Source organism: Paramormyrops kingsleyae, chromosome 23, assembly GCF_048594095.1.
Source record: "Paramormyrops kingsleyae isolate MSU_618 chromosome 23, PKINGS_0.4, whole genome shotgun sequence".
Classification (NCBI taxonomy): Eukaryota; Metazoa; Chordata; class Actinopteri; order Osteoglossiformes; family Mormyridae; genus Paramormyrops; species Paramormyrops kingsleyae.
Window position 1 is genome coordinate 9,956,062 of NC_132819.1, and position 22,732 is coordinate 9,978,793.

Here is a 22,732-nt window from a genome sequence, read left to right on the forward strand (position 1 = left end):
AGTTTTTGGGCAGAGTGGGCGGGCCTTACTATCAGCACGCAGTACGCAGTTTCCTTTCCGTGCGCCCGGCGTTGCGGCTCCGTCCTCTAAGCAGAAGCGTGAGTATTTACGGCCCGACGGTTTGAATGAAAGCTAAACTCTAAATAGGCAACACTGTCCCTAAAACGTACAGTTAATCTGTTAGGATTATAAATGTTGCCGGTGTACGACGGGAGTCTCAATAGCGAATGTATTCTTTGAAAATCAATGACGTATTCAAGCTACTGTTCTCCGCAGTTACACTGTTGCCGCAACCTTAATGTGACTGGGGGTGCGGCTACTGTTCAGAGCCAAGTTATTATAAGAGGTCAAGCCATGTCAGGTGAATGTATGGTGTAACTAGAGTATTTTCCATCCATTGTAAAAATCGTTACTGTGGTGAATTGCGTGTCATTCGAATAGATAAGCCCAGGTTAGGAGCATAGTCATACGCATTTTACAGTCGTAAAGGATGGAAATATTGACGTTATCGTATCATAAATCACGACATGTCTTTGCCTGTAACGTTAGGTTAGTTAGCCAAAGCCTACTTTTTCATGAAATGTTAGTTACCAATCGGGGAAAGATATTTAAAAGCTTCGTAAGCCGCTGTATGATACTAGCTGTTATTTTATTTTTCTCCTGAATTGAGTGGTTAATATTTTAATGTCTAACCAAAAAATTGATATGCATAACCTTATGCTCAGGTAGACGTTCCCAGCTCAGATTATGTGGCGTTAATGTTATGTTTTTATTTTCTCTGTTTTGTCATTTCTGCATTTGAGATTTTTTTCTAGACCTATCAGCTTTGTTAGTACAGATAGGTATTTTTTTATGTTGTTATACTCAAGAATAAATCCTTGGCTGTAAGTTTATGATATTGTTAAATCAGCATTGCCGCAGGATCTGTGCCCACCTGCCCCCACCCCCCCTCAGAGGGACTTCTGTCTGCTCTCACCCAGCATGGGCAGCGTGCTCGCTGCCAGCTCGTCACCCCCAGCTCCAAGGGGGCCGGGGCAGGTCTCCGTGCCTCCAGGCTTCACCATGCCCCCTGTCTCATCCCTGCCGACCCCCCCAAATGTGGGTGGGCAGGTGGGCGAAGTGGAGAGTCCCCTGCCCAACCCTGGCGCTTTTGAGGAGTGTCACCGCAAATGCAAAGGTGGGACAGCGCCGTTTTCCGAGTCACGTTTCGCCCGACGCATTGATCTGGTGTCAAATGAGGGGACGGAGAGGAAGGGTTGAAACTTTTACTACTGTTTATAATCCGCAATAGTCAGGCACAGAGGAGAAACTGCTGTAAATATACATTTGCTGTGCTAACTATCAAACGTTTGAAGTTGTGCTCCAGTAAATTAAAGGCTGCCTACCCAGATTTTGCAGTTTGGTCCAAACGTAATTTTAGAAAGACATGTAGCAGCAACTTCAAATTATTAATGTCACACCGTTACTAGTCTTTCATTGCTCATAGTCACAGATTTTGGTTATTTACACTGAAAGACTGCAGAAATAATACACACTAATTTTGCTCTCCGTTGTTTACTTTGGCAGTTGTAATATATAGCCACATCACTAGGGGCATTTTAGCCAGTGCTAACACTTAATGATTTACTCATAACCTTTCATCCTAATACCTTGTTTTAGAGATCTTCCCTATGGAAATAGAAGGAGTAAGATTGGTGGTCAACAAGGGCCTGAGCAATCATTTCCAGGTCAGTAGCCATGTTATGCTTATGCTTATTAATGTAGCCAGAGACTTTTATCCAAAGAACCCTCCTTTTTGAGGAAGCAGGGGCAGACAATCCCCAGAGTTATTGGGGGTTCGGGGCCTCGCCCAGGGGCCCGACAGAGAGATCACTCTGCTGACCGTGGGATTTGAAGCAGCAACCTCCTGATCACACTCACAGAATAACTAACACACTGAGCTACACACTGTCCCATGTGAGAAATCAATGAAAATCAATTGGATGTTTAATATAAATTCTCCATGAAAGAGAAAGCAGTATCAGTATCTCCGCTAGTTCCACTACTGGAGCAATCTGGAAACAGGCCGGCTTTTTATAGCGAGGCAGGCCTTCTGTATAGCGAGGCAGGCCTTCTGTAAAGCTTGTATGCATGCTGTGCTGGAATCAGCTGTGAATTTTTTTTATCTATTATTTCACATTCAATACGGTGACTTAGACATTGGATACAACAGCTGGCTAAATGCAGCAGCATTGTCAGTAAAAGTCTTGGGAGATACCATTCTGTCTCTTGGGAGATACCATTCTGCAGGCCACATTAAAAGTAAATTAACATTGTCTTGGTGTGTGGGCTGGAGCGGTGGATGGATAGAACCACCCCTTTGCAGGAGAATAAAACTTATTTTCATGTACTTGCATCACTTTTCTAATGTGTTACATTCCTTTTGCCAGCTGCTTTATGCTCAGCCATCTTCAGTTCAATTCAGGTTTATTTGTAAAGCGCATTTCACAATACATTATCCCTGCCCAAAGCCCACAGAGAGCAAGCCAGAGTGTTTCAGTGGCAAGGAAAAACCCTCTAGAAGGAAGAAGCCTTGGGAGGAACCAGACTCAGAGGGGGAGCCCAACCTCCAGGGGGCAGCACAGGAAGTCAAATTAACTAAATGACAAAATCCTAATTTCTACAGGCCAAATTGTAAGATTTGAGTCTCAAAGCGGAGGGCAGGCAGGTGCTGGTGCTGTTTCTGAGGGCAGGATGAGCAGTGGTACAGCAGCAGGGAAGGGAGGAGAGACGTCACCGGCAGGAGGCAGGAGTGCAGCCGTATCCGCTCTGCTGTTTGTTCTTAAGTCTGCATGTCATTCTGCCTTCTTAATTATCCCAAGGATTGTCATATTAACACTGGGCATCATTTTTCTTTGTGTAAAAAGGCCATAATTCAGTTGAGGTTTTCTGTGTACAAGTGGTCCCAGCTGCTGTATTTCCAGTGCATTTCATGTTAGCTGCCCTTCCCCTCCCTGCCCGGCAGGTCAATCACACGCTGTCTCTCAGCACCCTGGGGGACTCCAGCTACAGGTTCGGGGCCACCTACGTCGGCTGCAAGCAGACAGGACCAGCAGAGGTGCCCGGTGCCGTTTGCTGATGATTTGCACGTCAGACAGCTTCCCACAAGACCACTAAATTGGCTGTTCGCAGATTTCGTTAGTCTGACATTAGCCCCCTTGTACTATTACACTTTGCAGTTATAAGACGTTTGTCCTGTCAGTGCATGTCGAATACACAATATCCACGGGTTGAAAGTTGCTTTCAAGACATGTTGGTTTCTGTGAGCAGTATTTATGATGTAATGCACGCCTCTGCAGTCCTTTCCAGTGATGGTGGGGGATATGGACAACAGCGGCAATCTCAATGCCCAGGTCATCCACCAGCTCACGGAGAGGGTGCGCTCCAAAATGGCTTTCCAGGTACGAGGGTGGGGCACAAGCTTTGCAGCCAGCTAATTACTAGCTGTACTAACTGCACATCACTAAAGCAGTGATTCACATTTAAAATTAAGAACTATATACAGTGCCGTTCAAAAGTTTGGACACGCCAAGCCACCTACAAAGGAGAGTGATAGTGTGACATCACTTGACCTGGTCACCTGACCTAAACGCGGTAGTTTTGGGGGAGTTTGACCGGAGAGTAAAGGAAGAGCAGCCAGTGAGGGCTCAGCTTACACGTGGGACCTCCTTCAGGACAGCTGGAAAAGCATCTCAGGAGGCCACCTCATGGAACTGGCGTAGAGGAGACAGTACCTGGAGCAACTGGGGTTTGGGGCCTTTGCTCAAGGGCCCAATGATAGGGTCACTCTGCCAACCCGGGGATTTGAACCGGCAACCTTCTGAGTCCCAACCCACAGAGCCTTACAACAAATTCTTTTTTTTTTTTTTTTTTTTTTTTTTAGGTCAGTGCATAATTCCATATATGTTATTTCATAGAGCTGATGTCTTTATCCTAAAATGTAGAGAATAGTACAAATAATTTTTTCTATGGGTGGATGTGTCCAAACATTTAACTGGTGCTTTATATGAATATGAGGCGAAAGTGGAATTTTGTTTAAAGTGTCACCAAATCTGTCTACTTCGATATTAGCTGCACAGATGAGCGAAATTCCGCAGATAAGGAATTTGGGAATGTTTCTGTTCTCTATTGAATCGTATTGATTTATTAAAAGTGCCGATTGGGAACTTTTACCTAATCTGTTATATATGTGAAATATTCATGTGAATTAGTTTTTCCTCTTTGATTTATGGATATTCTGAGTGACGTTCAAAGAGTGTCGTCTCACTGTTTGCTTGTGGGTGGATGGATGGATTGTCTCTGGCAGCAGTTCTCAGGCTTTGTCGCCTTGTTAGACGCAGCAGCAGAAGTTCGTGAACTGGCAGTGCGACGCTGAGTACCGCGGCTCCGACTTCACCACCGCCGTCACCCTCGGCAACCCAGACCTGCTTCTCGGCTCTGGTAGGCCCCCGATTCCGGCTTCGGGGAGCCTGCGGGTGGCGTGTATCTGCCCGTGCTGAATGCCCTGCTCTCTCTCTCTTAGGTATTATGGTGGCGCACTACCTGCAGTCTGTTACCGCCTCGCTAGCCCTGGGGGGGGAGCTTGTGTACCACTGCAGACCCGGAGAGCAGGGTGCCGTGTTGTCCCTGACTGGCAGGTACACAGGTGAGCCTTTGCGGTTGTCTGGGGGAGAGAATGATTGGTTTTAACGCCACATAAGCAGTTTGCTCTTATGTTATTGCACAATAAGCTATCAGTAACCGCACTTTTTAAACATCATCTTTTGGTGTTTGTGCAGACTAGTGCTTTGTGTTTTTGTATCTTTTAAGCTGCAACATTGAGGCTGTGCTCTCTGTTTCAGGCACTAATTACATCGCCACTGTAACCGTTGGGGGTGCGGGGGCCCATGCGTCATATTACCACAGAGCCAATGAGCAGGTAGTGTGCTGCAAAACGCGCGACATGCAGCTTGACACCTCAGCGCTAGGCAGCACTAGCCGATCAGCGAGTGCCATCGCTCTGAAGTGGCTCCGCACGGAACGCGAGCTCATAAGTCCCTTGTGGGGAAACTTGACAGCAAGACGGCACATCTGTGTGGCTTTATGTTTGTCGCTCTGCTTAAAATGCCAATCTGTCAGTGTCACATGCTGATGTCATAGACACAATTAACACAATTACAGTTGCCAATGAAAGGGACTGGACAAGCGTTTCATTTTTGGCCAAGCTTTTTAGCATTTTATGTATAATGTCCTGTGCATTTCTCACTGTAATAGATGGATAAGATTAGAAAAGTATTCTCCAAATTGGGAAAATGAAATGTGCTTAATTTACGGTCCTGAAACTGCAAAATAACTCCTTTTTTAAAACGTATATAAACACGGCATTTATTTCTAAATGAAGTAACCAGCTTATTAAGATTTACAAGCACATTTAACAACATATGTGCTAAAATAAATGGGATAGAATCGTCATTTTTATAATCACAATGTAATTTTGAGTTCCCCTTGGCAGCAATGGCGCTGCGGTACTTTTAAAGTCGCCCTTCTTTTCAGAACACGCCAGGCACAAGCCCCGCCTTGCTCGCTCTCAATGAGAACATAGTGTGTCATTCATCCCGCTGTCTCCTATCGGTTCATTTAAAATTAGTGGCTTTATATGGTCATTTTAAGCAGTATTCAAAATCTGTTTACTACTATTATTATTCTTACTATAGTTTTCTATAAGCAGTCTGATATTTAGGTTGTACACAGTCTCAGTGTATGTATGTGCATGACTATGCTTGTGTGTATGTATATACATGTGTATGAATATATATAATACCCCCCCCCTAGCTGACAGTACCTGCTAACTCTTCAGTAGTTCACTCTCTCATTCACACTCAAGATGCAGATTCCTTAAATTGGCTTGTACTTCAGCTGAACTTGCCCCTGTCTTGGTGTCGCAGTTGCAGCTGGGGGTGGAGTTCGAGGCCAGCTCCCGAATGCAGGACACCAGCGTTTCCTTTGGCTACCAGCTGGACGTGCCCAAAACCAACCTGCTCTTCAAAGGTACGGCAGACCAGAAATGTTTAGGGTGCCATAATGAGTGCGTGTGTTTGTCTGTCTGTGTCGATCTGTGCCTGTGTGCGTCTGTCTGTGTCGATCTGTGCCTGTGTGCGTCTGTCTGTGTCGATCTGTGCCTGTGTGCGTCTGTCTGTGTCGATCTGTGCCTGTGTGCGTCTGTCTGTGTCGATCTGTGCCTGTGTGCGTCTGTCTGTGTCGATCTGTGCCTGTGTGCGTCTGTCTGTGTCGATCTGTGCCTGTGTGCGTCTGTCTGTGTCGATCTGTGCCTGTGTGCGTCTGTCTGTGTCGATCTGTGCCTGTGTGCGTCTGTCTGTGTCGATCTGTGCCTGTGTGCGTCTGTCTGTGTCGGTCTGTGCCTGTGTGCGTCTGTCTGTGTCGGTCTGTGCCTGTGTGCGTCTGTCTGTGTCGGTCTGTGCCTGTGTGCGTCTGTCTGTGTCTGTCTGTGCCTGTGTGCGTCTGTCTGTGTCGGTCTGTGCCTGTGTGCGTCTGTCTGTGTCTGTCTGTGCCTGTGTGCGTCTGTCTGTGTCTGTCTGTGCCTGTGTGCGTCTGTCTGTGTCGGTCTGTGCCTGTGTGCGTCTGTCTGTGTCTGTCTGTGCCTGTGTGCGTCTGTCTGTGTCTGTCTGTGCCTGTGTGCGTCTGTCTGTGTCTGTCTGTGCCTGTGTGCGTCTGTCTGTGTCTGTCTGTAACTGTGTGCCTCGGTCTGTGTCTGTCTGTATTTCGCTGCTCTGACTTTGGCCTCCCCTCGGCTCGCAGTCTGCAGATACGCTTAACGGGCTGGGTGACCATCTGAGGTTCTTTTGTCCTCAGGCTCGATCGACAGTAACTGGGTGGTGGGAGCTACGCTGGAGAAGAAGCTGCTTCCCCTGCCGCTCTCGCTGGCGCTGGGGGCGTTCCTCAACCACCGCAAGAACAAGTTCCATTGCGGCTTTGGCATCACCATCGGGTGAAGGGCGGGCAGCGGCGCCCGCGGCTTCGTCATGCAGGCAGGCAGGCGAACGGCGGGCTTCGAACACCGGGGGGCACAGCGCCCCCCGTAACAGCACAGCCGTAACAGCTGCTTCTCTACTGTACTGTACGAGAAAGAAAGGAGAAGCCGGTATTGGCTGAAGCTGGTAATTGGGTAGAACGAGAGTTATTTTGACTTTGAAATTCCTTTAGCCGTTCGTATGTATAAAGTGTGAATCGGTATGTCACGTGTATGAATGTTAAGGAAATTTTCTAATAAAAAGGGCTGCGTGATCAATAAAGTGATCTTAAGGATGAACAGATGATAATGAAAGGCAATAAAAATAAGAATGTAAACACAATACCAAGAATCTACAGGTCAATTGTGTATATGAATATAACAGGGAAGACAGTGTACTTATCTGTTACGAGCAGTGCAAAGTGAAAGCAGTGTTTTGGATCGTTACCGGCAGTGAAAGTGTGCCTTTTGCGGCTGTGACTTGGCTGGCCACTGGCCCTGATTCCTCACTGGCTTTTCCTGGACCAAAAAGCCCATCCAGTTTGGGTTACTTTTCAACCATTTTATGTCAAAGGCCTCGTGCTTATCCACTCCTTGCCGAAAAGCATCCGACTGATCTGGATTCTCCTCCAGAAGATGCCATAGGACTTATTTGATGGTCTACCACTGAGAGAGGCCTGCACAGGTTGTCCCTTAACTAGACTATGACCGCATTTGCTTGTCACTCTGTGTATCAATCAGGTGAGACCTTGAAAGGATTTAAAAAGGCCCTCGAGCAGCTCCAGCTGCTTAGCCATCCCACAACAGATGGGCTCTTATTTTCAGGATTCTGCAAGCAAGCAGGCAGTTCTGGGATAGGACCTGCCAATTACTGCATTCTCACGCCATTTACGAATTACTGCATTCTCTTGCCAATTACAATTACTGCATTCTCCTAAGCTTTGTAGGAGCAGAAGTGTTTTGCTTAGTTGTTGTGTCTTGCATTGTTTTTCCATGAGGATAGCACCCCCTCTGTCACTCCCAATCCAAAGGCAGTCACTGCAGGTCAGAACCTTCTTTCTGCTGCCTCCATTCTCCTTGTCCAGTCTCTAATGTATGTGGCCCAGGATAAGCTGAGAAACTCCAGAGCTCACTGTGGCAAGATGTGCTGGTTTCAGTGAAGCATGCATCTCATCAAGGTAATATTCCTTTGGAAACTGGTGTCCAAATTTTAGCTAAATGCTGGTTCTGTGGGGACTACTGCCCTCCCCTGTGTACTCTGGTTACCTCTGGCTTCCCACACAAGCTGTTCCTCTGGCTCGTGCCTCGTGCCCTATAATAGACTGGCATCCCATGCGGGCTGTTCCTTTGGCTCATGCCCCATGATAGACTGGCGTCCCATGCGGGCTGTTCCTCTGGCCTGTGCCCCGTGATGAACTTGCATCCCATGCGGGCTGTTCCTCTGGCCTGTGCCCCGTGCCCCATGATGGACTGGCGTCCCATGCGGGCTGTTCCTCTGGCCTGTGCCCCGTGCCCCGTGATGGACTGGCTTCCCATGCGGGCTGTTCCTCTGGCCTATGCCCTGTGCCCCGTGATGGACTGGCGTCCCATGCGGGCTGTTCCTCTGGCCTGTGCCCCGTGCCCCGTGATGGACTGGCGTCCCATGCGGGCTGTTCCTCTGGCCTGTGCCCCGTGCCCCGTGATGGACTGGCGTCCCCTGCGGGCTGTTCCTCTGGCCTGTGCCCCGTGCCCCGTGATGGACTGGCGTCCCCTGCGGGCTGTTCCTCTGGCCTGTGCCCCGTGCCCCGTGATGGACTGGCGTCCCATGCGGGCTGTTCCTCTGGCCTGTGCCCCGTGCCCCGTGATGGACTGGCGTCCCCTGCGGGCTGTTCCTCTGGCCTGTGCCCCGTGCCCCGTGATGGACTGGCGTCCCATGCGGGCTGTTCCTCTGGCCTGTGCCCCGTGATGGACTGGCGTCCCATGCGGGTTGTTCCTCTGGCCTGTGCCCCATGCCCCGTGATGGACTGGCGTCCCATGCGGGTTGTTCCTCTGGCCTGTGCCCCGTGCCCCGTGATGGACTGGCGTCCCATGCGGGCTGTTCCTCTGGCATATGCCCCGTGATGGACTGGCGTCCCATGCGGGTTGTTCCTCTGGCCTGTGCCCAGTGCCCCGTGATGGACTGGCGTCCCATGCGGGTTGTTCCTCTGGCCTGTGCCCCGTGCCCCGTGCCCCGTGATGGACTGGCGTCCCATGCGGGCTGTTCCTCTGGCCTGTGCCCCGTTCCCCGTGCCCCGTGATGGACTGGCGTCCCATGCGGGTTGTTCCTCTGGCCTGTGCCCCGTGCCCTGTGATGGACTGGCGTCCCATGCGGGCTGTTCCTCTGGCCTGTGCCCCGTGATGGACTGGCATCCCATGCGGGCTGTTCCTCTGGCCTGTGCCCCGTTCCCCGTGATGGACTGGCGTCCCATGCGGGTTGTTCCTCTGGCCTGTGCCCCGTGCCCTGTGATGGACTGGCGTCCCATGCAGGCTGTTCCTCTGGCCTGTGCCCTGTGATGGACTGGCGTCCCATGCGGGTTGTTCCTCTGGCCTGTGCCCCGTGCCCTATGATAGACTGTCGTCCCATGCGGGCTGTTCCTCTGGCCTGTGCCCCGTGCCCCGTGATGGACTGGCGTCCCATGCGGGCTGTTCCTCTGGCCTGTGCCCCGTTCCCCGTGCCCCGTGATGGACTGGCGTACCATGCAGGCCGTTCCTTTGCCTTGTGCCCTGTCTTCCAGGGAGAGGTTATCTGGTTACCCCGTGTGAGCAGCATGGAAGATGAATAATGGACAGACTGCTGGATGATAGGATGGATGTATTTATTGTATATTCAGTACAATAAGGAAACCAGACCATTGCTTTGCTCGTAAGGTATAATAACAGAGTGACTGTCTCAGAGTGTTGTTTTGCACTGTACTATCATATGCATTTTATTCTTAAGGAAAAAAAAATGCCCATTTAGTTAAACAAGATTTTTCAGTGAAGCATTTCGCTGCTTATAGGATACTGACCACTGCTAGCAACACCCACCCCAAACCATTATCTGCCAGCAAGCATTCTCCAGTTACAGTCGTATTTTACAATTACTAACTCCAAACGTGCTTCATAAATTCCAGTCTGGATTTAGTACTAATTTTGACACCGAAAGACAATGTTCATGTATGTATAATGTTCCTTCAGATTCAGCTGCTGCAATTGACTGTAACACATTAATCCTGAGCTGCTGGAATGAAAAAGGTCAGAAGGGCAATTTTTAGATGCGTTTTTATAGAAATCTTACTCAAATATGGTTATCGACCCCTAACAGCATTAAGTGCAAAATCACTCTGAAACTTGGATTTGTGACTTTCATAACTAATCACAATAACGAATCTCAGAAGCACATAACAATACACCAGGAGAACTTGGAACATATTGCTTACCATCACTCATACCAATAAAGTTAAAAGTAACACAACATCTCTGTTATTTCCAACTGAGTGTACGTAACAGATTTCTTTCTGTTGTTCTTTACATTGCAGGTCAAAAAGAGAAAATCACGTCAGCATAAGTCTCAGAGACGAGCATTTTAAGAGAGACTAACCCGTCCCGCAGTACCGGCTGGAGTTCTGGCTGCTTCATTTGCATTCCAGTGTATGAACAGAATGGAAAAAAATATGACAACTCTGGACATACAGTTTTCATTATCAGGAAATAACACTTGGGCCCAATATTCATTTACATACAAATGAAGTTTTCATTCATAGCTTAAAATAATTTAAATATATACACCCAACTCTTTAATATTAAAAAATAATTCAACATTTAATTACATCAATAAATATTTAAATATATAGTTCAAGTAAACCTACATTTATTTACCTGCGTAAGATTAATTAAAAGGAATGTCTGCAGTTTTATTTGACTGGGTGACGGTGGAGGTAGAGAAGCATCCAGGCAAATTTAAAGCAGGGTCTGTGTTTGCAGGACTATTGCAGTGACTATAACTTCAAAAGGGCAATTTTTATAGCACAAGTGATTATTTCAATCATTTGGTTATAATTTATTCAAAATGTTACATACTGATTCTCAAATAGTGTCTCTAAATGCTGTTTAAATCAACAAATGCATTTAGACCGAGCCTTTAGTGACCCTGTCCAGCAAAATGACAGAATATGGTTTACGTGTTTGTGTCTACACTCTTTGAACTTTCCGCTCTCTTTGCCCAAAGGTCAGCTCAAACGGAAATGCAGTTCATTTCCCGACAACAACTTGTCCTGTCTAAGCATGTATCAGCCAAAGCAACTAACTCAACTAACCTTACACATCATGCAGAAATAAACTCCCCAAACCACCTGCCTAGATCCTGACCCACCAGGGATTCACATCAGTAGCTGGGTGGCTTTTTCCCGAATGACAGAACATAACTGAGATGACAGAAAGTGGCAGCTGTTAACCAAAAGTATCATTTGTTACTTAGTGATGGAAATGGTGTATTTCTGTATAGTAATAAAGCCAGCAGATCTAGTGAGATCCTGCCTCACTGTTCTTTCTCAGGCCATAGCGTGTTGTGCATTTTGTGACTCCTTAATATTTTACTAAATAGTACAATGTCACTCTTTTTTTATTATACTGAGTGTACCTTAACTAGTTACTTTCTGTTTCCTTTTTCCATTACAGAACTACTCAAAAGAAAAACCAAAAATATGGCTACCTGTTCAAATACTTTCACATAAATGACATAAACTGCTTGCAGGCTGGGCCATAAAAAGGCTGTTTCTCCTGTGGCTGTTGGCTCACTCGCCAGTCCTGTCCCCCTTCCGCCCGCCAGTCCTGTCCCCCCTTCCGCCCGCCAGTCCTGTCCCCCTTCCCTTCGAAATAGCTTCCTTGGGATTTGCAGTCTAAAGAATGGCAAGCACCATTTGGCCATTAGCAAAACACCATTACTGTGCTGTTAGGGTTGATAGTGTTTGCATTACTGGTCCGGATGAGGCCTTTATCAGGGAAATTCCCCCATTGTAACGGTTTCCCAGGTGACACATGGCTGATGGGTGACTGAGTGAGGCCAAGCAAGGCCTCTGGCAAGACGGCAGCCAGGTGAAGCAAAAAAGGAGGCTGCTTTGGTCAAACTCTGTCTGCTTATGATCAGAGTTAAGCCTGAGAGCAAAGAAAAAATGTAAGAATATGGTTGTGAATGATGGGGAAGGATGAGAGAGAAGGAAAGAGAAAAACAAATGAAGCTAAATCGAGACTACTGAAGATTAGATATAAATGGCCACTAGGTGAATTATGGCTCACATCAAAACACAGTCACAATCATTGTCTTAGTAACAAGTATGATTGATTTTACTTGATCTTTCTGTTTTATCCTTCCTTACTCTTTGATTCTACGGTAGGGTTTTGTACAGAGGACAAGGACACAGGAGTAGAGATGGGCTGTGCCGGCTTGCTAGACACCTGGGAGTCCAGATCCATTGCATCTGGACCGAGGAATGATTCAGGTGTTTTACTGACTGGGAGAGGCGGTGATACGGCAATGGGCGCAGCTGTATGACCACTTTCTGTGCTGGTTCCACCACACCCTCCATCTGTAGTGATTTTGCTGTGATCTGGGTCTCCTACAAGACAACAGGAAAGATTGGTGAAAACCTTACATAAAGTACGAACAAATACTGATTAGAAAAGCAAGGTGCCATACTCACTGACCTCCACAAGAACAGAGGTACTCATGTCCTCACTGAGAGCCAACAAATGGCCATAATTTGCCATCTTACCTTCATGGGTCTGAGTACCTTAACCCAGCAACCTTAGATGGACCCCATAAGGGATCTGAGCTGGAAGAGCTGGGGACAGGTCCTTCAAAACATGAAACCCCACCCGGTGGCTACTGAAATGAGGTTTCTATATCATAGGGGACCGTTACAATTTATCTGCATAGGTGTTAACTCTGCAGATGATAAGGATGCATTGAACATGGTTCTTTGTGCTTAACTCACCACTGGAGCCCCAAGGATCAGAAGAGGCTTCTCCTGTGGTACTGTCACCTCTCCATGGATCTGAGTCGGCAGGATGGGCAGTGGATGTACCATTTCCTCCCCAAGGATCATTGCTTGCAGGAGGAGCACTGGAGGTCTCTTCACCTCCCCAAGGATCATTGCTTGCAGGAGGAGCACTGGAGGTCTCTTTATCTCCCCAAGGATCATTGCTTGCAGGAGGAGCACTGGAGGTCTCTTTATCTCCCCAAGGATCATTGCTTGCAGGAGGAGCACTGGAGGCCTCGTTATCTCCCCAAGGATCATTGCTTGCAGGAGGTGCATTGGCGGTCTCTTTATCTCCCCAAGGATCATTGCTTGCAGGAGCAGCAGTGGAGGTCTCTTTATCTCCCCAAGGATCACTGCTTGCAGGAGGAGCACTGGAGGTCTCTTTATCTCCCCAAGGATCACTGCTTGCAGGAGGAGCACTGGAGGTCTCTTCACCTCCCCAAGGATCATTGCTTGCAGGAGGAGCACTGGAGGTCTCTTTATCTCCCCAAGGATCACTGCTTGCAGGAGGAGCACTGGAGGCCTCTTTATCTCCCCAAGGATCATTGCTTGCAGGAGGAGCATTGGAGGTCTCTTTATCTCCCCAAGGATCATTGCTTGCAGGAGGAGCACTGGGGGTCTCTTTATCTCCCCAAGGATCATTGCTTGCAGGAGGAGCACTGGAGGTCTCTTTACCTCCCCAAGGATCATTGCTTGCAGGAGGAGCATTGGAGGTCTCTTCACCTCCCCAAGGATCATTGCTTACAGGAGCGGTAGAGGTCTCTTTACCTCCCCAAGGATCGTTGCTTGCAGGAGCAGCAGTGGAGGTCTCTTCACCTCCCCAAGGATCATTGCTTGCAGGAGGGGATTTGGAGGGCCCATCACCTTCTTGGGTATCCACAGTCCCCTTCTCTATTGCAGAAGACTAAGGGAATATGAGAGAGCATTCCCAACAGTTAAACTTCGAAGACGTTCTGTGCAACTAGAAGCAGCTGTATGATCTTGATAATCCCAACTGGCATAAGACTGCTGTAGGGTGCCAGGGTAGTTACTCAATACAAAGTCTCAGTCCCTATTTTATAGTTCTCATCTGTCATTATTATATCATGCATACAACTTCCTCTTGTTTTTGAACAAACAGAACAGAAGCCATGTATGGTAAAAGAATGAGAGCGTTTAAGCTTTAGTTCCACAAAGGCTGAGAGACAGCTGCTCGTTCATCATTATGAGGCTAAATGGAAGACAGTGTCATCCTCACCACCAGAGTCCCTGTCCCTCACCAGGGGGCTCTAACGGTCAGGCCCAGGGGATGCACATTTGGCTCAGGTTGGCCTGGATGACTTGGTATTTCGCTATGATGACACCTAAAGTGGCACTTTTCCCCATTCCAAATGGATATGCATTGATTATGACTTTTAGAATAAAATGAAGCAATCCAAAGTGGGGAAAGTCAGAGAATGGCCACACAGTGGACACTATACGACAGCAGCAGTTTCACAAGCTCATTCCTGATCTCCAGAATACATGCCTTTTCTAAATGGTCAATAATGGATTAAAATGACATGAAATGCATCTCCTGATGGTTTACCTGCGCTGCCATTTCCTTCTTTCTGGCCATTTCAAGCTGCAGAGCAGCCACACCACCCAGAACCCGGTCCATGTCGATAGGGCCAGCTACAGGGGCCGGCGCTGGGGTGGCAGAAGATGCTGGGGCAGGATGATATGAAGAGAACCAACTGTCCATGAGCACCGAGCATGCCCAGGAGGACTCAGACCCCATGCTCTCCCCCAGGTGGTACAGGGCTATCATCCTGCAGTCTGACAACATGCCATTAGATGAACTGGCATCTACTGTATATTGGCCACTGTCTCAGAATGGCATCTTGTCTTCTATCCATCCCTCTATCCCTCCCCATATCCACCCCTCTGTCCATCTATTTTCCATAATCACTTATCTGCCCAAGCCTGGATATCCTGGATGCCAGTCTATCACAGGGCACGCCTTCCCTTGCACGGAATTACATAACTACAAGCAGTCTAGAGGCGTCAATCCAGCTACTAGAAGATAACTCGTGTGAACACAAGTAGAACACATTCCCCACACAAACAGAGAGCTGGCGTCATGGAGTTCTTACTGTTGACAGACTTGGCCATCTTCTCTTTGGTCTTCAGTGCATGGCTCCTCTCCTCCTGCAGTTTGCCCGCGTCTGTCAGTAGCAGCATTAGCTGCTTTGCTTTCTCCCTCACATTCACGCCCTGCAGAAGACGGCCTCACACATGAATTCCACTGGACTCATTTCACTGATGCTTATCCAGTCAGGATGGAGTGGATGCACAGCCTGTATGACATCACAGACCCTGGGTGCAATGCGAGTCCGTCACAGTCACACATGCTCATACCTGCAGCCAGTAATTGATCTTAAGTTGAAGTCACCTGTTTTATCAGAAACAGCATGTCTTTGGTTGAGAACAGAATTCAAACTGCTCGCACACTGGCTGCAGTTGGATTCAAACACAAGTAATCCAGATATTTTTAATGCATTGCATATTATTTACTGAGCACACCCTTATTGCAACGTATACCTAAAAGATATTGTACACAGAAGCACATTCATACACACTAAACTGTACTGCTGCAGATTCTTAAATCTTGACTGATCTGATCAAAGATGTACACACTCCCTGCTGCGGTCACACTGCATATGAGCTGCCATTTATCACTTGTGAGTTAGTCAGGGAGATGATTCACAGTTAACTTTCACATCCTTGCTAAACCAGCCACAACACATGCGCAATAAATGTACCTTTTTGGGCTGCAACATTTACAGTTAAATTAATGAGCTGCTTTTTAGGCATATTTTTGGCTGTACATTTTTAATCCGTTTGTTCATCATTCTGACTTCAATTCCAGGAGGAAAAGCAAAGTTCCCGATATACATTTTAAATCTGAAGGGCAAATGCAGAGTCACCAAAATTCATTTTGGAATGTAGCTTAAACAGTGGTTGGCAGGGTTCTGCTAATCTGCTAAACCCTAAAATTAGCAAAACTAACTTTTTTGTTAGCGGATTAGCATTTTTTGCTAACTTTGAAAACCATTAGTGGACCAATTAGCTTCCACTTAATTTAGTTCCGCTAACCGTAAATCCACTAACATTTTTTTGCTGGTAAAGTGAATAAAGTTTAACAGTTAACAACTGTTAAGTAAAAAGTTATCCGGAAAACCAAGAAATCGAACTTCCTGATACAGGCCCCCTATTGTATTTTCTGGATTCTGATTGAGCTATAGACCAATAATGAGCTGAGACCCTCCTTCCTAGTTCCGCCCAAACACCACCATGTTTGTAGTCCCCAAGCAGCTTCACTGAGGGTAAAATGTCAGTATGAGCCAGTTATGAAGTAGTGTAGGGCTGGGCGATATCATATCAATATTGCATTGCGCATGTACAATAATCACCAGAGCTTCAGATGACAGGCGCAACATTTGGCCGGGCGCCTGTTTTTCAGCGCTGTACGGACATTTATTTACGCCCACAATTTGTTAAGCAGTTTAGGAATATGGCTAAAATATTGATGAGGCTTTGTATGACGCCCAAAAGTCATTATTAGTATAAATACTACATATTATGTTTAATAAATGTGTCTGACTTTGAGCTGCAAAAAGTACAATCACACCGCCAATGTCTTATTATCTTGTTTATCCACAAGATCTCCTCTTTTAAAAGATGTCGTGGCTGCTCTTCTTCACCGGAACTTTAGTGCATATTGCACTGAGGTATACCAAACCGTAGTATATCAAACCGTAGTATACCAAACCGTAGTATACCAAAACAGTATTATGTGGTGTGCTCCGCTAATCGAATTTAAGAAACATAAAGTTTATACAGATTACTAACTTTTGGGTACCATAAAACACATCTCATTAATATTTAAGCCATACTACTAATCTTCTTACCGAATTGTGGGCGTAAATAAATGTCCGTATAGCACCGAAAAGCTGGCATCCAGCCAAATGCTTCGTCTGTGAGCTGAAGCCCTGGTGATTATTGCACATGCACGATATAATATCGATATGATATCGCCCAGCCCTAAAATAGGGCTTCTCTGACAAAAACACTTGTAGATCACAAATGGAATAATAAAGAAAAGAAATTTTAATGCATATTTATTCCTGAGACTCTACAAAATCCAACCAAACCCAACAGAGTAAGTCCTAAATATCCCCTGCTAATCACTCTAGTCCAACTGAAGGGACTTAGGTGTTAAACAGGTTAAAATGTTAGCTCTCTGTGTGTTTTTAAGGGTTTCAGAGGCAAAAACCAAACTGAAGATAAATTCATATAATAAAAGTTAGTGTTTGGCAGTTATCTTTAGCTTCTGCTAAGTTTTTTACTGGTTTATTGATTTCGTGTTCTCGAATTAAACTTTGGCGTTAGCGGATTAGCGGTTAATGAGGCTAACTTTTCGGGTAGTTGTGCCCACCACTGAGCCTAAATACGTAAGGCACACAGCACACGAAAAGGTAAAAAAGCTCATTGCAAAGGCCCTGGAATAACCATGTGTCATGGTCTGCTCTATCCTACCCTGCCCTTCAGCCCCAGTGTGCCCAAGTCCCCAGTGTGTTTTCCCTGTTACGTGGACAGTAGGCTGAGCATGTGGGCCTGGGACTAGCATCCCGCTGGCCAAAGGCCAACCTCATTTGTAAGGTAAATATTATCAGTTTTTCCAGTGTTTGGTATTGTATCTTTTGTTTTGCTTTTTGTCCCCACTTTTGATGTACCTTGTGCCTGAAAGTATTCTGTTCTGCATAGCCATATGTTCCTAGTCTCCCCTGGTGGTGTTAAACCATAGTGTTTGTGAGGTTCCCTGCTTCCCGGTCGTGTTAATTGTAAGTTATTTCACCTGTGTCTTTTTGTTCCGTGGCCTTGTTGATTAGTTGTTCACACCTGCCCTTTGTTAGTCCGCGTTATCAGTGTATTTAAGTGCCTGCCTTTGTTCATTTCCCTAGCTAGTTGTTGTGGGAGGCTGCTGCATTATGTTTGCTGTATTGTCTTGTCGCTGCCTGTGTTGTGTTACCTTGCAAGTAATTTCTTAGCTTGTCATCTAGCCTGGTTCCCATTATCTCTGAGTTCCTTTTTGTGATGAGTTAATGGTCTTGTGTTTAGTCACTTTCCCAGTTATTTTGACTCCTTGTGTTCCTCTTGGTTTGGTGCTTTTTTCCCCCCATTTGTTCCTTTTATTCAAAAACTCCCCTGTTGTCTTGTAGCCGCTAAGTAGACAGTCACCCTCTTTTCCCGCCTGCCCCATGACACCATCTGATCTTCATATATTTACCTGCCAAACGTTTTTAACCTGAAGCACTAATAATTATCGATCCCTATGGGGAAATTCTCTTTACACCTCCTCAAACTTGCAGTGTAGGTAAGAGCGAGCTGGGGGTTAGGGGCCTCGCTACGGGAGCCGCAGACGTGCCGAGCCCAGGCTCGAACCATGACCCCCTGACCTCAGGCTCGAACCATGACCCCCTGACCACAGGCTCGAACCATGACCCCCTGATCTCAGGCTCGAACCATGACCCCCTGATCTCAGGCTCGAACCATGACCCCCTGACCTCAGGCTCAAACCATGACCCCCTGACCACAGGCTCGAACCATGACCTCCTGACCTCAGGCTCGAGCCATGACCTCCTGACCTCAGGCTCGAGCCATGACCTCCTGACCTCAGGCTCGAGCCATGACCTCCTGACCTCAGGCTTGGCCTGCTGAGCCTCCAGCACACGTGGTCATTTAAGGGCCCTTCCACTGATGGAAAAGGGTAACGTGTTTTTTGCAAAAGTTAAAATGGTTTAAATTTTCCCTGTTTTGGACTTTGAAGTCTCATTCAGTCCAACAGCAGATGCTGTCTGGTCATGTATAGACTGAGATACTTTTGTCTCCATTGAAGTGAAGCATTTGCTGCTTTGTTGTTGCTGAGGGGACCCAGTATTCTTGGAAGTTCTCAGGACCTCAGCAGACAGGTGAAATACAGGATTGCTGTGTTTGAAGTTTCATGTGGTTTGTTACTAAAGTTCAGTTGTGTCCAGTGTCCAGTGCTGCCCATGATCCAGTTTGGTGGGACAGTGGTGTGCGGCGAGCTACCTGATCCTTGCTGTCCTTGTCAATGTACTGGAACTCTGTGAGGTACTGGATGACAGAAATGTTCTCCTGGCATTGCTGGGCCACTCGGTCCGAGCCGGTCTTGACCATACACTCCAAAAGAGTCAGGGCCTGAAGCAGAGGCAGGACCGCACCAATGAGGGGCGTGTCACCAATGAGAAGCGTGTCAACATAAATCGTGCCTTTTTTAACTCATTTTCATATGATCACATCTGCACTACTTTTGCTGCACTAAGTAAATATTTCAGGTACTTTTCTGTGATCTTGTGAGTTTTTAATGCTTACTGTTACATTATACATTTTCGTCTTTGTTAGCTGAATAACAAACACTGATACACATGCGATATGTATCATGTGCTTTATGTAGAATAAGTATTTTGCTTTTCAAGAAATTTCTAAGAATCTATGTATGAACCCAAACAGAATTTGTACAGAGATTCAATATTCAATTCTTTGTCACTGTACCCCACGGGGACAACTGGTCCTCGAGGGCAGCAAAACACAAGACAGGACAAGACATGTGACATTTAACAATATGTACGGAATACAAAGTTGTCTCTCCCAAAGCAATAACATGAAGCTCGCACATTCAGTAGGTGATCAGGAGCAGCAGGACAGTCTCACTGCCAGCGGCCGTCACTCACCTTATAAACATGCCTCCAGTTTCAGGAGCAGCAGGACAGTCTCACTGCCAGTGGCCGGCACTCACCTTATAAACATGCCTCCAGTTTCAGGAGCAGCAGGACAGTCTCACTGCCAGTGGCCGGCACTCACCTTATAAACATGCCTCCAGTTTCAGGAGCAGCAGGACAGTCTCACTGCCAGTGGCCGGCACTCACCTTATAAACATGCCTCCAGTTTCAGGAGCAGCAGGACAGTCTCACTGCCAGTGGCCGGCACTCACCTTATAAACATGCCTCCAGTTTCAGGAGCAGCAGGACAGTCTCACTGCCAGTGGCCGGCACTCACCTTATAAACATGCCTCCAGTTTCAGGAGCAGCAGGACAGTCTCACTGCCAGCGGCCGGCACTCACCTTATAAACATGCCTCCAGTTCTTTCCGTGGTCGCTGAGTCTCTTCCAGAGCATGTTCATGATCTCAGACAGGGCCACCACGTTGTAGGTGAGGTCGGAGATTTCGCACATCAGAGAGCTGGACGGACCCCATGGGTCATTGGATGTTGCTTCTCTAACCTAAACCCGGCAGGGAGCGTGGGGGGGGGGGGGTTCACAGCAGAACAGTGACCTGTGTTTATCTGCTGCTTCCTTTAACACAGCTGCATATTGGATAAGTGAGAATGGAGGGCGATCACTCTGAAAGGAAGAGTCTCCTCTCACCTTGATTTCTGCCTCAGAGAAGTTCTGAACGATGTTCTTCAGCTGACGCCGTAGCATTGAAGTCGACATGGTGACAGTTAGGCTTTCTCTGTATCCTGAAAAATGTTCCAGAGCAACATCAAAGGACATGTTTCATTTGTGTTTTGTACAATAATGGAAAAAATACATGCAATCTCTAATGACCTTTTCACAATAGCACAGTAAAATAACACATCTGAACGGTTGACGGTTGAATCATAAAGAAGGCTGTATTACTCAAGAGGTACCAAGTATAATCAAAAACTGTTTGACCTGAAAGAAATGGATTTTGGGAGTAGTGTTCTGTCTATCTCTTACAGAGTACTCAAACCAATCCTATCTGTCTCTTACAGAGTATTTGAAACCAGTCCTGTCTGTCTTTCACAGAGACCCCAAACTAGTCCTATTTGTCTCTCAGAGTATCCAAACCAGTCATGTCTGTCTCTCAGAGTACGCAAACCAGTCATGTCTGTCTATCAGAGTACGCAAACCAGTCATGTCTGTCTCTCAGAGTGCCCAAACCAGTCCTTTCTGTCGCATGCCAGAATGTCCTTAGGATTCATGACCAGATATTTAAATGGAGGAAATTGCGATGACAAAAATAGTAACAAGTTACAGTATATCAAAACGGTAAGAAATTCGGTACGGTAACAAAATGCAAAGCAGCACGGGAATCACTACGTCAAAGGGTGTCTCGGGGTCAGTTGCCAAGGCACGATGAAAAGGCATAAATCCCAATGCATCTGTAATTACGGCAGAGAGATGAACCGAGTCTAACCCTAACCCCAATTCAAAGATAAAATATTTGTGGTCAAACTAATTTTACTTTTCTTTCTATTTGGAAACAAACTGAAATAAATAAACATTTTAATGCAATTCCACAGACAAACTCGGACATTTGCCCGTGCCGCTACACAGTTCAAAATAGAATAAAGCACAGTCCGCTGTCTTCTGTCTGCAGTATAATGGACACGCGTGTGTCAGATATTCATCTGCTGTTCCTTCGCTGTATTTGTCTGACGGGGATGGCAAAAGTGTGGTCAAGCAAATTATGTTCATAAATGTGACAGTGCCAGGACATTTTACTTACATAAAACTGATAGCGTATACAGTTTCTAAAATTATTTTTAAAACCGCATGCATAATATGCAGAATCATCGGCTCTATTCACATGGAGCACCTAGAGAATAAAATCATCATCGATGCTGGACCACATTCAACGTATCACAGAGTTATGCGTATACACTGCGTAACATAATTACACAACATGACATAATACGACAATACGGAGATAAGCATGCAATCTGCATTGAATCCGTATTTACAATCACAGTCACCGCTCTCTGTCACTGTATGCAGCGCCTAAATGGGTTCAAATTACGACATTTAAAAACTGCGTGGCCGCGTATAAAAGCGACGTGAAACAGCATTCATGGGCATATCCTATCGATCGTCCAAATCCACGACCCCTACCCCTTATTATGACCATTGCAGCTGAAACGGTAAAACCCAGCAAAAATGGTAATATATAAACACGGAGACTCTGCTACCCCACCTCAAGCTTATCAGGTAGTCAGATCCACGACCAAAACGGCCCCAGCAGTGAGATGCCGGCGGGGGCTTTATCCGTCTCACTAGGTGTTTCAGCACCGGCGTGCTGTCCTCTTTCTGCAAGGCAAAGCACAGGGAGACACCCAGCGTTAGCAAATAGCGCAAAATGGCAAAAAAATACCCCACTATCTCACTTTTCGTTTGGCGATCATATAAGATATAATAATACACATTTAGCTACACTCTCTTGCCTACCCATGTACGGGTGAGTGAGATGCTGTCGGTACTAAGCCTTCCCCTTCCGCTCACGCCGGAAAGACTACAAGCAAACCACCGCTTTGTATCTTACAGAATAAGCGCGACGTGCGAGGGCAGGCATGGTGAGATCAGGAGAATAAGGTGAAGAACAAGAGGGTTCACACCATCTCAGAGGAGCGCTCGGGCACAGCTGGCTATCATACAGATGATCTCTGGCAAGCACACAAATCAGTGCACTTATGTCATTTCGTGATCCTTCCTAATTAGTGAATAAAAATCGAGTTTTGGGTGTTTGCTCCAGAGCCACTGGCTGCTTCCTGACTTGCCTGTACCAGTGTGTCACCGATGATTTGTCA

At 46.7% G+C, this 22,732-nt stretch overlaps 2 protein-coding genes across 7 annotated transcripts; one reads left to right on the forward strand and one right to left on the reverse strand.

Annotated features, from left to right (window-relative positions):
• Positions 1-11,595, forward strand: LOC111839726 (mitochondrial import receptor subunit TOM40 homolog). 5 transcript variants are annotated; one of them, XM_023803936.2, is made up of 11 exons: positions 1-98; positions 981-1,177; positions 1,660-1,727; positions 3,005-3,097; positions 3,339-3,440; positions 4,374-4,479; positions 4,562-4,684; positions 4,881-4,957; positions 5,964-6,066; positions 6,889-7,068; positions 10,582-11,595. In XM_023803936.2, exons 2-10 carry the CDS (start codon positions 982-984, stop codon positions 7,026-7,028), a joined length of 1,008 nt encoding a protein of 335 aa, XP_023659704.1. In that variant the 5' UTR covers positions 1-98; position 981; the 3' UTR covers positions 7,029-7,068; positions 10,582-11,595. The 5 variants fall into 5 exon arrangements, with proteins under 5 accessions (XP_023659704.1, XP_023659705.1, XP_023659703.1 ...); XM_023803937.2 differs by having other exon boundaries at positions 6,889-7,064; XM_023803935.2 differs by lacking the exon at positions 10,582-11,595 and having other exon boundaries at positions 6,889-7,388.
• Positions 9,863-22,456, reverse strand: epn1b (epsin 1b). Of its 2 annotated transcripts, none has more exons than XM_072705490.1 (9): positions 22,374-22,456; positions 22,123-22,235; positions 20,550-20,644; positions 20,247-20,405; positions 19,195-19,323; positions 15,195-15,315; positions 14,648-14,766; positions 13,036-13,984; positions 9,863-12,657 (listed from the first exon to the last, which is right to left on the reverse strand). In XM_072705490.1, exons 3-9 carry the CDS (start codon positions 20,616-20,618, stop codon positions 12,404-12,406), a joined length of 1,800 nt encoding a protein of 599 aa, XP_072561591.1. In that variant the 5' UTR covers positions 20,619-20,644; positions 22,123-22,235; positions 22,374-22,456; the 3' UTR covers positions 9,863-12,403. The 2 variants fall into 2 exon arrangements, with proteins under 2 accessions (XP_072561591.1, XP_072561592.1); XM_072705491.1 differs by having other exon boundaries at positions 12,521-12,895.
• Between the last annotated feature and the right edge of the window lie 276 nt (positions 22,457-22,732).